The sequence below is a fragment of the Tricharina praecox genome (assembly GCF_024521635.1).
Source record: "Tricharina praecox strain CBS 144465 chromosome Unknown BZA05scaffold_3, whole genome shotgun sequence".
NCBI classification, from domain to species: Eukaryota; Fungi; Ascomycota; class Pezizomycetes; order Pezizales; family Pyronemataceae; genus Tricharina; species Tricharina praecox.
Window position 1 is genome coordinate 743,671 of NW_026250405.1, and position 14,252 is coordinate 757,922.

Here is a 14,252-nt window from a genome sequence, read left to right on the forward strand (position 1 = left end):
ATCTTCTTCTTCAGACATCAGTGATCCGGCGCATTCTATATAGCATCCATCTCCCCCGTGGTGACAATTGAGATGGCAGACAACACCTGCCGCGTGTCCCGGTCACCACTAAACTCTAGGTAGGTTGTGTAGCCGCTGTGTAAAATATATACACCGTTCAGTAAACGCAAAGCCATGCCGAAGCTTCTGACGCTTGCCGGACCCGCTTCCCCCTCGTGTCTCCGGCAAAAGTATTGGCGAGATGGCTCGCTACCAGAGTGCGGACTCGAGTGCGAAGCTCCGCGTTCTGGACTCCGGACGGGAAAGGCGCCGACGAGTATATGCAGCCGTGGCCGTGCAGCTGTTGAACGAGCGAGTCCCACAGTAGTTACCGGTGTGCCACTTTTCGGTCCGAGACCCTAACTTCACTCCACCTTGTAACCCTGGTAGATAGTGCAAGATAGCCGATCTTATGCTACTCGATGCCGATCCTGCTCGATACCGAAGTCAACGGGCTGTCCATCTGCGTCTCTGCATCCCGAGTCCGCTGGGTACGTAGCAAAATGACAAAAAGAAATCATTGACCACGGCAGGGATCGAACCTGCAATCTCTTGATTCGTAGTCAAGCGCCTTGCCATTGGGCCACGCGGCCGGATTCATGTCTCGTTTCAGCGACACACAATTTGTCTAGCTTTGCTGGATTTCAGTTTATTTCGTGGGGACCGAATCAACCGGTAGTGCGGCAGTGTCTGCGCTGGGAGACGGCGTTGGAGGTTGGTGGGCGATGAGCACGAGCTGGTATATCCGGGGGCACCATGATAGGATGTGCCGTAGAAACCGTGCTGCTCACGGTCAACGTCAGGATGACTTTGAGAGGAGACGGTTGAGGAGAGCTAGCTAGAGGATTGAAGTACATCGGGCCAGTTTTCCCAAGAGACCCCGCCGGCAATAGCGAGCGTGCCACATTATAACCTGATCAGCGGCGGCGGTGGAAACATCGATCTGATACTGACCTAAGAAGGCACTGTAAAATCGATAGGTGCATGGATAGAATGATATATGACGGCCTATACAATAAATACTCGTGTACCGGTGCTTGAGGAGGGAGCGGGTGAAGTGGACTCAGTGGACGTGTGATTTGAAACCTCGAATGGAATGGTGTCCAATGGGGAAAAGTACTTATGCCATTGAAATTTACATATTTTCTATCTAATGATATTGGAGGAAGAAACGCCAGCAACGGAAGTCTATGTAAGATATCAACGAGCACAATAGACCAGGGAACCAGCAGATGATGACCCAACAAAGCCAATGAAAATGAAAAGGAAAAAGAGAAAATGGTATATTGACGAACTGGAAGAAAAAAAGAAAAAAAAGGTGAGGGGTTTTCCCGAGATCACCACCTATTCATCAGGCTGGCGAAGTACGGACAGCGCTCCACCCCCCCCCCCCCCCCCCCCCCCCCCCCCCCCCCCCCCCCCCCCCGCCATTAATGATGGTAAACAGCAAGAGGTTCTTGAAGAAGCTGGTAAGGGAATTCTGGTCAGCTCTCCGGGAGACTGAGGATGATGGCGGGTGTGATTCTTACTCGGCTTCGAACTCCGGGCCTTTCATGGTCGGCCGCGGCTGCCGTGGCTGCCGCTTCTTTGAAATGTTGGATGACTACTTGGGAATCTTGGGAGCTTTCTCTGCGCGAGGCATCCTGACGGTGTGTTGGTCGAATGGAAGGTTTGTGGAGAAGAGATAGTGTGTGCGTAGGCTTGCGGAGGGAGAGAGATTGTCTGTGTGTGTAGATGAATGAGAAGTTGCGGTTCAATTCAACTTCTCGAGCCATAATCTCAGCTCTCAACCTCCGGTTCCAACTCCTGACTGATGAACAAGCCGGTATCTTCCGTGATGAAAGAGTTTATGGGGTGCCGTTGACGACGCGGATGTCTATATATATGGAATCAGCTCCACCAGCTTCTTGCCCTCTAGGCTCTGAAAGCAGTACCCAGATGTGCCAAAGGCAGCGTACCCAGGTGCCGCGGGCAAAACATTTGTACAAACCGATGTGCAATTCGTCGCAGCCGCGCCGCGTTGCTCAGTCGCCATCAGTTCTTCATACAGGGTCCGCTTTACGATTGACAATCGTAGCTACTGCCACAGGCTATGATACCTCCACTGTTCGGGACCACTCAATCCGGCTAGTGTGGCTATGATCCGACTACATAGCCACTCCTCGTAGGTATCGTATCTGATTCATATATCTATCCTGCATATCGTTCCTCTCATGGTGGTGGTAGACAGACGATGGACCCTGGAGGGCTTCAGCCAATAACCGATTCAGGCCTCTTCAGCAATAGGTAGTTAGCTATGATGGGAAAGAACAAAAAATTGCCGACGGCCTCTGGTCGCCCAGGAACACGGTTGGCAGAGGCTGCCGCACCAATCACCTACCTCATAATCTACCGTAGAAGAGTATATACTGGCGTCATCCTTCTTTATAGTGGAGTAAGTTTCATTCTGGACGTCCGGCCGGCACATACCTCCTACCTACTAGTATGTTCTAGCCTAGAAATCGACCCGACGGCGGATCGCTACCGGTAGTCCAGCGGCCAGCCTTATCATCGGCCAGCCTTGCCACCGGTAGACCAGTCACTAAACCTGGAACCTTCTCCAGCCCACCACACGGCGCACGGGGGTGGGGGTCCATGGACAAATTACATTCAAACCGTTTGTCTCCGTGAACGTTCCTCTAACCAAAGCCACCTCCAGCCGGCTGCCAGCTGCTAGCCCAGCCCAGTTTCAAGTTTCAAGTTTCCGATACCAGCTGGAGCCTGGTACTGCGATCCCCGCTGGTAGTAAGTATGCATATGTTCCCATTCCCGTTGCTGCTTTCGTATCATGCGAGGGGAAGGGGGGCGGGTGATTAGTGATTGGTGCGCCCTACCTAGAGTATTGCGGGCTGTTCAAGGACGCTGAGTGGTTCCCGTGGTTCCGTGATCTCCGGATCCGTTATGTGGGATATGTACCTGATGTATGGACGGAGATTTATACACAGGGTTTTGAAATGATCGTTACGTATGGACTGGTACGTAGCTGAACTTCAACCTGTCGTAATGGTTGCCGGTGGAATACCGGTAGCGGGAACGAAACGGGAAACGGGATTGCGTCTCAGTGATATTCTCGAATCTCGAGTGCACATTCTGGATGGAGAGAGGGAGGGATCTTCAATTTATTTTGTATGCAGTCTATCTAGACTATGGCAAATAGTCGCACTCTATTCTCGTCCACTCTGGCCAGCCGGGGTGGAGACCCCGCTACCGACCAGCACGAAGTGGCGCCGTGCACATTCTGGAGTTTTGGAGCTGCCCGTTAGGTGGTTGGTTACAGTACGAGTGAGCGAACACACCAGCACCGTCCGATCAGCGACAGGACTTCACTCGATCATATCATTGCGAAGGCGACTCCCCAAGGCTGCCTTTGCCTTTGCCTTTGCCTCTGCCATTCCGGCGCGTCAGGCGTATGTAGGGGGGCTGGCATCGCATTAAAGTGCATTTCCACATTTCCGCACGTACGTCGTGGGTACGTAAATACTGCAGACACAGACGCAGAGGAAATCGAGGTTTCGAACTTTGATCCCCTTACTTTTGTAACTATGTGTCAAGATTCCTCCGCCGGGGGCCACGCACGCAAGCAGGCAGGCAGGCAGGCAGGCAAGCGGATGCAAGACATAGGTATCTGCTCCCCTTGAATCCAGGATTTTAACGCCTGCGAGATGTGCTATTGGTGGCCGGCGCCATCTATGAGGCGCAGTCGGAATCACGTGGGGACGTGTACACTCCGCGCGTATGGCTCAGGGGGTTGTTGATTTTTTTCTCCTCGTTCCACGGATGTGAAAGGTTGACGTTGGTCAATGCCGGTTGCGTCCATAATCTCCATTCGGACGGTCGGAGTTGGCGCGGCCGTGAAGGATTCTCTCCTCGCCCACAGAAGCCTCACCGCAAAGTATTCCCTCGTCGCCACAAAAGCCTCATCAGAGTGCAATTGGGACTTGCACTCTCTGCTCCGAATCTGCGCCGCAAGCAGCCATCGCCGCTGGCAGCCAGTTCCAGTATGCGCCGTAGACACGGCGTAGAGTGCGTACGGTAGTTGAATTGTAAAAAACACGCCATGCATATAGTACGTGCAGAAAAGGCGGCGGATCGATGCACGCCCCCGTCGCAATGCTGCTTGCAATACTGCTTGCAATGCATCGACGGCGATGAAACGCGGTTTGGCGAGCAGCGTCGTCGTGAATCGTCGCCTCGAGTCCGCGACATCCATAGTAGCGACGTCAGAACGAAGATCATGCCTGCCAAAAATAAGTCAATCGGAACTTGCAGTCTTGAAGACATGGACAGGGCGAGGACGAGGGCAACTTGCAAGGTGGGGAATCCATCGCCAAGAAGGTGCTAGAACGGCTGGCCTGTGCTTCCGGCTTCGGTGCCTAACGGTGTCGGGACTCGACGAGTCACGACGGCTTTTATTAGATGCCCGGTATCGAATAGCCGCCTGCCTTACTTGCGCCAGCCAACCAGACGCCCGTGTGGGGACCGAATCCGCACAACGCGTCCCAACCCGGCCACACGAAACCAACAGCTGCTCGCTGGCAGCTCCTGGCCTCATCCCCATGCCCATCCCCCTCCTCATCCTCCAGGGCGAAACGCTGGAACGCGGACGGCAGACTGATGGGCGGTGTGATGTGATTCCTGCAGGTACAGACCCGGCCCATGCTGGGATCCATTGGCGGTTTCGCCGCCCTTTCTTCTCGCTCGACGTCTCGATGCTGGATGTTCCTCACCCCCTCGATTATTGGCCGCAGACGGGTGGCTGTATATATTGCTTAATCTCCGCTGTTTGCTGCATGTTTCCTTCCTCCTCCTCATAAGCCAGACATACCACCGCACTGTGCAGCGAAGTTCTTTTTTTCCTTTCCTTTCTTTTCCGTTTCCGTCTTGTTTTTTTCCTTGCCTTCTTTCTTTACGCACAATCGTTCTTTCAGCTCGGGAAGCTACAGACTTTTTCGTACACTCAGAGCCGGGCTCATTTCAACATTCCATTTTATTTCCTCCCCCAGTTGATGTGCATTTCCACATCGTCCATTCCTAAGCCATCACGAGAGATACGCTCGCTCATACACACACATACCTGACGAAAGAAAAAGAGAAAGACACAAAACCCTTCCCCCCGCCGCCGCTCCCCACCAATACCATTCTTCTTCCTCTCCCTCCGCTGTGCAGGATCGCCAAAACACAATCGCTCTTCTTCTACTACTACCCAGACTCTCATTAACGTCTGTTTCTTCGTCTCCATCCCTAGTTCTGGTTCGATACCATCAACAACCAACACGCTACGCTCTATAATACCCGTTTTGATACCAGGCCCCGTTCGGTGTTTTCATATTCGACTCGCCCGCAAAAAATAAAAGTTCAATCCAAAACACACACAAAAAAATGCATCACATCCACCTCTCAGACGTAAGTCACCATGTCCCCTTCAAGCCCTTGCACACACACCCGCTAACACACAAGTAGGCCGCACTGGCACTGTCCCGCATCCTCCACTTCCACCGCATCCACCACGGCTTCTTCGGCGGCTTTGCGATCCTGTCGACAACACAATCGCCCAGCCGGGAGACCAAAGACCTGGACGTGCTCGTGTCGGCAACCAAATCCACCATCACATCTCTGCTATCGCAGCGACACGGCTGGCTCGAGATCCCGCAGAACCGGGAAGACTACGTCGCATATTTCTACCGCAACCCGTACTCGAGCGGCTCCTCCGCCAGCAGCATCAGCAGCACGAGCACCGAGTCCGAACTCGAAGACAAGCCCGCACCCATGGTTTTGGTGGAGATGTTCGTGGGCCACCAAGCGGAGCGGTTCCCCGTGAGCAAGAACTGCGTGCTGCGGGGGCGACACATGGGGACGAGCTACGTGCCGATCCTGAGCGAAGAGTACCTGTTCCGTGGAAAACTCAATGCCGCCGCCACCCGCGGGAAGAAGGGCGACGTCGATGATATCCTCTACCTCGTCGAGACGTATGCGGACGTCATAAAGGACCGCCTCGACGGCGTCGATAAGAAGGTCGTCAATGAGGCTGTCAGGAGACATCCTGAGCTTAGGCGCGCCCTGATGAAGGTCGGTATTCGCGCACCCAGAGCACCGCTCCAGTGGGGGCTGAAGAAGGAGAAGATCGTCTTCTCGGTGGTGCCCGCGAAGACGTGGGATGTTCACCGTGGGCTCGGGTGGCGCGAGTAGAGCGTGTGGTGTGCCGCATTCATTTTTTTTTTGTGTTCTTCCTTTTGCACCTTTTGTTTTTCCACATCATAGCGAGCGGGTTCTGTTATTTTCTCCCTTTCCTTTTTTTTTGTTATGTTTTGGGTTGGGTTGGGATGGAGGCCTGGGTTTTGTTTCTCATCATTTTCTTGCGTTTTGGTTTTCCAGCGTTGCATCGACTCCCCTCAGATGGGGATGTTTGGAATTGTGCTTTTTTGGTTTTGTTTGGATTATTTACTCTACATTCGATTAATCTTGTTATCTAGACCTTTGCTCACTTCTACTATGTAACGGTATTTGAAAAGGACGGTATGGCTGGCTGTGTTACGTGTGTACTCTACTACGACTTGGAGGATGGCGGTGGGATGGGAGGAGGGGTGGGGTGGGGTGGGGTGGGCAGGGCAGGGCAGGGAAGGAATGGAGGAATGCAATTGTGACGGTTTCTTGAAGTTGCCTCTTGGTGATCTACTACAACAGTATCTACTCCGATCGCGAAAATGTTGGTGTTGGTGATGTTGACAATGTTGGTGCTGTGATACCTACCTGTGAGATGAACGGGGGAACGAGTGGAGATGCCATATGCCATGCTACAATATGCTACCCACAATCAAACAAACGCATGGACCAGGTTGTGGGCGCCTACGGGTACTTGGGTAGGGTAGGTAGGATCCGTGCATAACCTGTTAGAGTAGGGTAGAGTAGAGTAGAGTAAACACAAACGAGGCGATCAAACAGTTGATGCAGGAGCCATGAGCGAGAGCGACGAGCAGGGAGTAGGGAGGGGCTTACACCGGGAGGCGGCTACTAAAGCGCTGCGTTATGCACTACAGGTAGCGGTATGTGGATATCGATACTTGGGTGTCGATATTGTCCCGGCGCATAACAGCTCAAATCAAATCAGATCATGGTTATCCCGCAATGTCCTCCGCAGTCTATTATTCTGTCCGTATCTACACTATCTAGGTAGTCCACAAACCTACCCGCCGCCGCCAGCTACATAGCTACAACCGCGCCTTCCCCTAGGTATTGCCCCACCGCACAACAGATCAGATCATGGTTATTCCGCAATGTCCTCCGCAGTCTACTATTCTGGCCGTATCTACACCGGTCCACCAACACCACCACCGGCACAGCTCTGTACCTACAACCGTGCCTTCCCCCTCCCCTTCTCCCAAAGCCCCCAATTCCCCCCCTCCTTCTCCTCCCTTAACAGCACCCTCACCCCCCCACCTTCCCCGTTCCTCCCACCATCCTCTTTCCCTTTGCCCTCCCCACCCTCCCCTTCAATCAGCACCTCCTCACAATCCACCGCCGTCCCATTCTCCGCAACAACAACCACGAAATCCACCCTCCCCCCAAGCACAACCATAGGCGCATGCCACGTGCCGGCGCTATACGTCACCGCCTGCCCTCTTTCCGCCCTGAACGCCCGCACCCCCTCGAGAACGGGCCAGCCATCGGCGGCTGTGGGCGCTACGATTACTACATAGGCCGCCGCCTCCGCCTCTGGGGTGTCGGAGGAGGCTGCGTCGGAGAAGGCTAAAGGAATAAACGTCTGCGTGGTGCACGGATGGCGCTCGAGGATGCGGACGGCGAACTCGCCGGACGGCGGGAGTGCGCGTGGAGAGCACGAGAAGAGGTGGAGGTTGTGTGTTGCCTCTGGGGTGCTGGGGGTAGGTGGGGGGTAGGTGTGGACTATGGAAGAGATGTGGGGGTATTTTAGGGCTGTGCCTTGGTTCGCGTTTATTGCCGGGGGGAAAGAGGTGTTGGTGGGGGAGGTGCTGGCGCGAGGTGTCTCGATACACACGCCGAATGGCGCGAAGGCGGCGGGGGTGAAGGGCTCGAGACGGAGCACGGGGAGCGACGGCGGCGCGGTGAGAGTTTTGAGGATTGCCATTGCCTCTTGTTGTTTCTCGGTAGTGTTGCGCGTTGTTGTCTTTGTGCGTTGTGGTGTGGGGGAGAGGAGGAGAGGTGGTGGTGGTGGTGGTGGTGGTGGTGGTGGTGGTGGTGGTGGCGGCGGTGGTATTTACTCTACTCTAGGTGGCCACTCGGCGCTCGCTCCGGACTTCGCATTCGGAATTCGGAATTCGGAATTCGCCTGTTGACGGTAACTACGGTATCAATGCATCTGTGTAGAGTATCGATATCCGTGGTGATGATAGATAATCGGCATAGGCACTAGCAGCCGGTACTCTACAGGATAGCTCCTTGTTAAGGCACCTAACTACATCACACTAACTATAGTAGTCAGGGCTGTGATAACGCGCTCTCTCGCCATCCACCGAAGCCATCCATCGTGAGCGAATCGAATCGAACTTCAACTTCCAAGACTCAACTCTCAGGCTCAACTCCAAGGCTCCAACTCAAGCTACCCCATCTCATTCCATTACATCAAGTACTTTAGGTATATAGTAGAGTATATGTAGCGAGCCGTCTATCAAAAACCGATGATACCCTAAATTCCAATACCCCAGAAATGTCGGGAAACCAAAAGGGAGACAAGAAAAACAAACATAACTCCGTCTTTTGCCCGCACTCCCTTTGCCGCACTCACTCACAAGCCTCCCCATTTCTACCCCATGAGTCCCAAAAAACCCCCAAAAAACCCCCAGAAACAAGACATGCCACGACAAGATAAACCAAAACCAAAAAAAAAAACCACACACAGCGCCAAAATATTGCCTATCCATTCCGCCCAAAAAAGAGAAATAACAAACCAAAAAACCAAAAGAACCAAAAAGATAAACCCCCGCTCCGCCCGCTAAAATCACGAAAGAAAGTCCCCGCTCAATCAATACCTTCCCCCCGGCTTCAACGCCTTGAGATCAATATCACCGCCCTCGCCTTTGACCCACTTCCTCCAGGCCTCTTCATACGCGTCTTCCAGGTCGCTCACCCAGCGCTTAGTATTAAACAGCTCGCTGGTCCATCGGTTCGTGAACAGGACTTTCCGGATATCGCCCAGCTCGCCGGCATATTCCCCCTCGCCGCCGATGCGGTACGCCATTCCCGCCGCCAGCTCGATCGCACGGCGCTCATAGTCGTCTTCGCTTGTTGCCACCAAGCCGTTTGCGATGGCCCTCCCCTCGTCCGTTTGCGGCACTGCGGCTCGGAGAATACTCGCCGCGATGCGAGAGCACATCTTGTGTTTGTGCCGTGGCAGCGTCAGTAGAGGCGTGCCGCTCCAGAGGACGTCGGCGGCTGTGGTGTGCGCATTACATTCCGGCGTGTCCAGGAAGAGGTCGCACACCTGCGCACGCGAGATGTGCAGAGGTTTCGGCGCGACATCGGTGAATATGATTCGTGACGCAACCTCTTTGGATGCCCATGACTCGGCCAAGGAGAGAAGATTGGCTTCGCCGATGTCCGGAAAGCGAAGCAGCCATAACACGGCCTTCGGAACCGCCGCCAGAATACGCAACCAGGTCCGGAACGTTGTTGGCTCGACCTACAACATATTAATACAATCCATACCGAGTGACAGGAATGGAGACTTACCTTGTACAGCTGGTTGAAGTTCCCCAGGATGATCCGATCATCCTCGAGCTGTGGAAAAATATCTTTCCTCATCTTCCACCGCCTCTTGACTTCATCATCCCAGCCAAGCCGTTGCAACTGCGAATCCGGAGCACTCTGTCGATGATCGCAACAGAAAAACGTGTAGCGAGCGAATATAATATTCTCGGAGTATACCCAGTCGTTATCCGCGTCCTCGCTGATGCCCTGGATAGCATCGTCGACGTCCACGTTCCGCCTGCTCTTCCGCAGCATCCCGGGTGGTACAGCCGTCGTGTCGGCGTACAAGTAGTCGCACCATTCCGCGCCGAGTGTGCCCGCGAATCCCATGAATCCCATTTGTATCGGCGCCGGCCTAGCAGCAAACACCTCGTTGCGGGCACCTCGTGTGAACCCGTTGAGATTGATCAGGATATGTATGCCGTCCTCCACGATCTTTTGAACCAGGCGATCAGGTCCCCATGTGTGTGCGTCGTAAAACACGGGGGACTCGGCCTCGATCTGTTTCCGATGCTCGGAATTGTCGCTCACAGAAGTGGCATAGCAATACGCCTTGACACGGGTCTGGTCGTGCAGACCGAATACCGACTGCATGAGGTGAGCAAGAGGGTGGTTGTTGAAGTCCGAAGACACATATCCCACACGTAGATACGGCGCTGGAGGCGCGGGCGGGGGGTAGATGTGTGGTGCCAGCCAGGCCGACCGTAATGTCGAGCAAGATATTCTGAGTCCGTTCCGCTCGGATATGAGCCTGACCTCCTTTGCCGATAGCGGACAGGTGAAAGTATGGAACGGCAGCACCGTCGGAGCACTCGGCGTGGTCAACGTCGGGGGAACCATTGGCCGGCGATATGCTGTGCGAGGCTTGTTGATGCCTTTCACGTACTTGTCCTGGTACCATCTCCACACGGCCTGCCGACTAGCCCGCTCGATCAACCGGATGACCTTCGCGCCTTCATACGCTCGGCCAGCCCACCCTGCCACAATCCTTTGCAGCGACGTGTTCCTGTTATCATCCAGATACCCATGCTCGGCATATGCGATGTCCCTAACGAAGTGACTGAGCATGTCTCCAGGCAGAGAATTTTTCCCCCACGATTCTCCCTGGAGCAACTGCTTCTCGACAATCCCCACAACTCTGTCCATCCACCCGCTGCTGACTGCTCCCACCGCCTTGGCGTCCCTCAACATTCCGCCGTCGTCGACATGCCACCTGTCCCTATTCCCTCCATCCCTGACCACTCCGCCTCTTCCCTTCCAATCGCAAACACTATTGAGGGCGGTCGCCAGCCCACACACAGCCTCTGCAAAGTCCGGGTTTGCCTTGACGGCCCGACGGTAGTACTCAATGGCCTCCTTGATGCGTCCTTGATCCTTGACAGCGTTTGCAAGGTTTGCCAGAGCGATATCAAATGAAGGATCGCAAGCAACAGCTTGCTCGTACATCTTGATGGCTGTCGGTAGATGGTTGATGTCCTTGAGCAAGCTCCCCAAGTTGGTATACAGATGCGCGTGCCGATTATCCAGGTTGAGTCCATAATAGTAATACAGGAGAGCCAACCCGACACCATTGCTGTGTCCACCATGGGGGTTTTTACCTGGCAACACTGGGGCTGAAGAACCCTGTTGTAGACTGGCGAGGAGGATGCCCACATTGTTGGCGGTCGAGGGGCTTGCGTGGAGCGAAAGCGAAAGATAGTAAAGAGCGAGAATGTCCTTAACATTAGCACCCGGCCGCCCAGCTGTTGCCCCACCTGACGACATCCCATCCTGGAAAATCTTCGCGAGTGACAGCAGTGAGTTACTGGTGGTCGAAATGGCCGCCTTCAACGCCGCAGTGTTGGAGATATCTCGCAGGCCCGGTAGGCTGCCATCGGGAGGGAAAACAAGCCTGGCGGTCTGTATCGCCTTATCCGGTGGTAATAACACGGGCGTTTGTGGCGGGTTAGGCGAAAGTTCGGATAGATTGACACGTTCGGTTGCTGCCTTGAGGACCACAAGGATCTTGTTGATGAGGGATTGAATGCCACCACTCTGAATCCCAGCCGACAGAAGAACAGCGTCCTCGAACGCTTTGGCAGCACCAACGTTGTCGCCCAACGTGTAGAGCATATTCCCCTTGGCATGGATGAGAGCTATAATTCGACCATTGTCGGAACCGGGGATCATGAAACCGTTTGTGCAAGGAGCGGTCCTTGTGACCTCCTGCCGCTTACCACCAAAGATGTACTCATGGTCCATATCTTCGTAGTCAAACTTCATGTCCGGAGCTACGGCAGCCACCGAACCGTCGCTGGAGCTGCTGCTCAAACTCAGGTTTCGTTCCGTCGGATGGTCCGGCCTGCGAAGCGCCATCTCGACGTAATTTATGATTTCGACGGCGTCTTTTGCGCGATGGTCCCCGCACAGAAGCCCCACCAGGTGTTCGACCGCCTGGAAGAAACTGGGCTGTTTCTCAATGGCTCGCCGCCAATACCGTTCCGCCTCATCCTTCCGATAGAGGGAAAGTAAAGTAGCCGCGCAGTTCGACAATGCCTCAACGTGTCTACTCGGATGGTCAGAACCCAAAAATTCGATACAGGATCGCACCAATAGAAAACCTACCCCTCGTCGACGTCCAACACACGGCGATACCACGCTAGCGCTCGATTCAAGTCGCCCAGACCCTAAACTCTAACGTTAGCAACAGCCGAGACCGGAAGGACGAGAAAGCCGCACATATGCTAAGCAGCCGGCCAGTAACATTCCATCAACCCAATTCCAGTCCGAATCGCCGCACATCTTCTCGATCGCCTCCGATGCTGCGACTGCTTGTGTTGAGGCACTTGAGACATTCACACCTCCGAGTGAAACCGGACTACTGCCAGAGCTATTCATCGCAAGTGGTGAGCTATTCGAAATCCCGTTAGACAATCTGCGTTCATGACCCGTGCGAGAGCAAGCGGCGGCATATTTTCTTGCCCCTGAAACATGGAACTGTTCGGCAGATCCCTTGATCTGGGCATTTCCGTGATGCGCTTGAAGAACATTATGGTTCGAGAAAGGATATGCGCTGCCCATGGGGACGGAATGCGACGACGAAGTTCCAATGTTTGGATAACCGGCGTTGCCTCCGATGCTCGCCCGCAATCTCTTCCGTCGGTCGGTGCCATCGACATTGACTTGGTTAGTGTACCGCGGTGAGCTGACGCTTGACTGAATACGAGGCCTCGAAGAGCTTCTCAAGCCACTCAATCTCGGCGGCCGCGGATACATCCCGTTCTTTGCTACGGAGGCGGCCGGGTGTCCTTGATCGGCTTGGCGTTGTTGGGAATGGATGGAAGCTAACAGATCCACATATGCCTTGTGCGCCCATGCCGCGACTTTCTCACGGCTCGGACCGGGTATGGTGTTACGTTGTGGCAGTCTTGTAGGAAAGTGATCCAGGGCAGCGGAGTGAAGGTGTGATTCGTGCGATAGTGGTGCAGGATAAAATCCCTGGGATGCCGAAACCGGGGCTGGCGAAAACTGATCCAACCAGGTGTTGGAGGAAGAATTCAAAATGCCAGCACTGCTGTCGTATTGCGCGTTGAGGTTCATGTTGTCCACCGCTTGCGGGAGTTGTGCCGTCGGGGTTGTCTGGCCATTTCCCCAGGCCGGCTGCTGCTGCTGACCATACCAAATCTGGTCGTGAGGAATATAGTTTCCCCCCATGATGAACGCATTCACCTCATCGCACGAGGCCGTAGGTGGTTGTATCGGGTTGTACATTGGCTGGAATCCTGAGAACTGACTGTTCATCCACAAAGAATCGGGAAAAGGCGGAACCGTCTGTTGCTGCTGCTGTTGCTGTAGGAGTAGCTGCCGCACATACGGATCCAGATTGTCGTCCAACGAAATCTGTCCATTGTGCTGTGACGGCCATTCGTTGGAGAACATACCCGCATTCCCGTTGCCCATATCCATCCCTGTTTGGTGTAGAGGATTCGAAGCCTGCCCCATCGTTTTGTCCGCCCAGTTCATCCCCTGACCCATCCCCTGGCGCATCCCCTGACCTCCATGATTCCCAGGTTGAGACTCCTCCCCATGATATGGCACAAGAATCTGCTTGGTCGGGCGCGACACATAGTCCACCCCATCGTATGCTGCCGGTAACGTTCCGGAGGGCGTTTTCCGTCGGAGCATGTTTTCGTGTAACGAGTGCTGAGTCGGTACCAGTGATGAGGTGGAGTGATTTCGAAACAATGGTCGGTTCGAATGCGTAAGGCCCTGCCTATGTGGAATCTGTTGGTCAAGTGGATACGGCGAATTCCCGTATATTGGTGTATTGGGAAGGGAGTTGTAGATGAGCTGCGGTGCACCTGTCTGAACGGCCGGCAGCTCCTGCTGCTGCCTCAATGGATAAGGCATCATCATTTCGGGAATGACGATCACCAACTGCCCTTGAAAGCCAACGCGCGGTGGTGTATGTGGGA

The 14,252-nt window shown here is 54.3% G+C and overlaps 4 protein-coding genes and 1 non-coding gene across 5 annotated transcripts; 2 read left to right on the forward strand and 3 right to left on the reverse strand.

Moving 5' to 3' along the window:
* Nucleotides 1–560: 560 nt before the first annotated feature.
* On the reverse strand, nucleotides 561–632 carry BZA05DRAFT_t44. Its single transcript has one exon. It is a non-coding gene; the product is annotated as a tRNA-Arg (tRNA).
* Nucleotides 633–3,870: 3,238 nt separating this feature from the next.
* On the forward strand, nucleotides 3,871–5,175 carry BZA05DRAFT_163532 (uncharacterized protein). Its single transcript, XM_051479113.1, has one exon. The coding sequence runs from the start codon at nucleotides 4,227–4,229 to the stop codon at nucleotides 4,890–4,892; it is 666 nt and encodes a 221-aa protein (XP_051342949.1). The 5' UTR covers nucleotides 3,871–4,226; the 3' UTR covers nucleotides 4,893–5,175.
* A 282-nt stretch (nucleotides 5,176–5,457) lies between these two features.
* Nucleotides 5,458–6,264, forward strand: BZA05DRAFT_423991 (uncharacterized protein; the record flags this gene model as incomplete). Its single annotated transcript, XM_051485891.1, has 2 exons — nucleotides 5,458–5,481; nucleotides 5,539–6,264. 2 exons carry the CDS (start codon nucleotides 5,458–5,460, stop codon nucleotides 6,262–6,264), a joined length of 750 nt encoding a protein of 249 aa, XP_051342950.1.
* Nucleotides 6,265–7,130: 866 nt separating this feature from the next.
* Nucleotides 7,131–8,276, reverse strand: BZA05DRAFT_386900 (putative ureidoglycolate hydrolase). The gene has a single exon (XM_051482521.1). It carries the CDS (start codon nucleotides 8,177–8,179, stop codon nucleotides 7,424–7,426), a length of 756 nt encoding a protein of 251 aa, XP_051342951.1. The 5' UTR covers nucleotides 8,180–8,276; the 3' UTR covers nucleotides 7,131–7,423.
* A 797-nt stretch (nucleotides 8,277–9,073) lies between these two features.
* Nucleotides 9,074–13,962, reverse strand: BZA05DRAFT_441615 (glycosyl transferase family 41-domain-containing protein; the record flags this gene model as incomplete). Its single annotated transcript, XM_051486682.1, has 5 exons — nucleotides 9,074–9,730; nucleotides 9,781–9,915; nucleotides 9,976–12,343; nucleotides 12,403–12,464; nucleotides 12,517–13,962. The coding sequence occupies 5 exons, from the start codon at nucleotides 13,960–13,962 to the stop codon at nucleotides 9,074–9,076; spliced, it is 4,668 nt and encodes a 1,555-aa protein (XP_051342952.1).
* Nucleotides 13,963–14,252: the final 290 nt, after the last annotated feature.

Excerpts from the sequence above, each read along its gene's own strand:
- BZA05DRAFT_163532 (XM_051479113.1), top strand. The coding sequence starts at position 4,227 with ATGAAACGCGGTTTGGCGAGCAGCGTCGTCGTGAATCGTCGCCTCGAG.
- BZA05DRAFT_386900 (XM_051482521.1), bottom strand. The coding sequence starts at position 8,179 with ATGGCAATCCTCAAAACTCTCACCGCGCCGCCGTCGCTCCCCGTGCTC.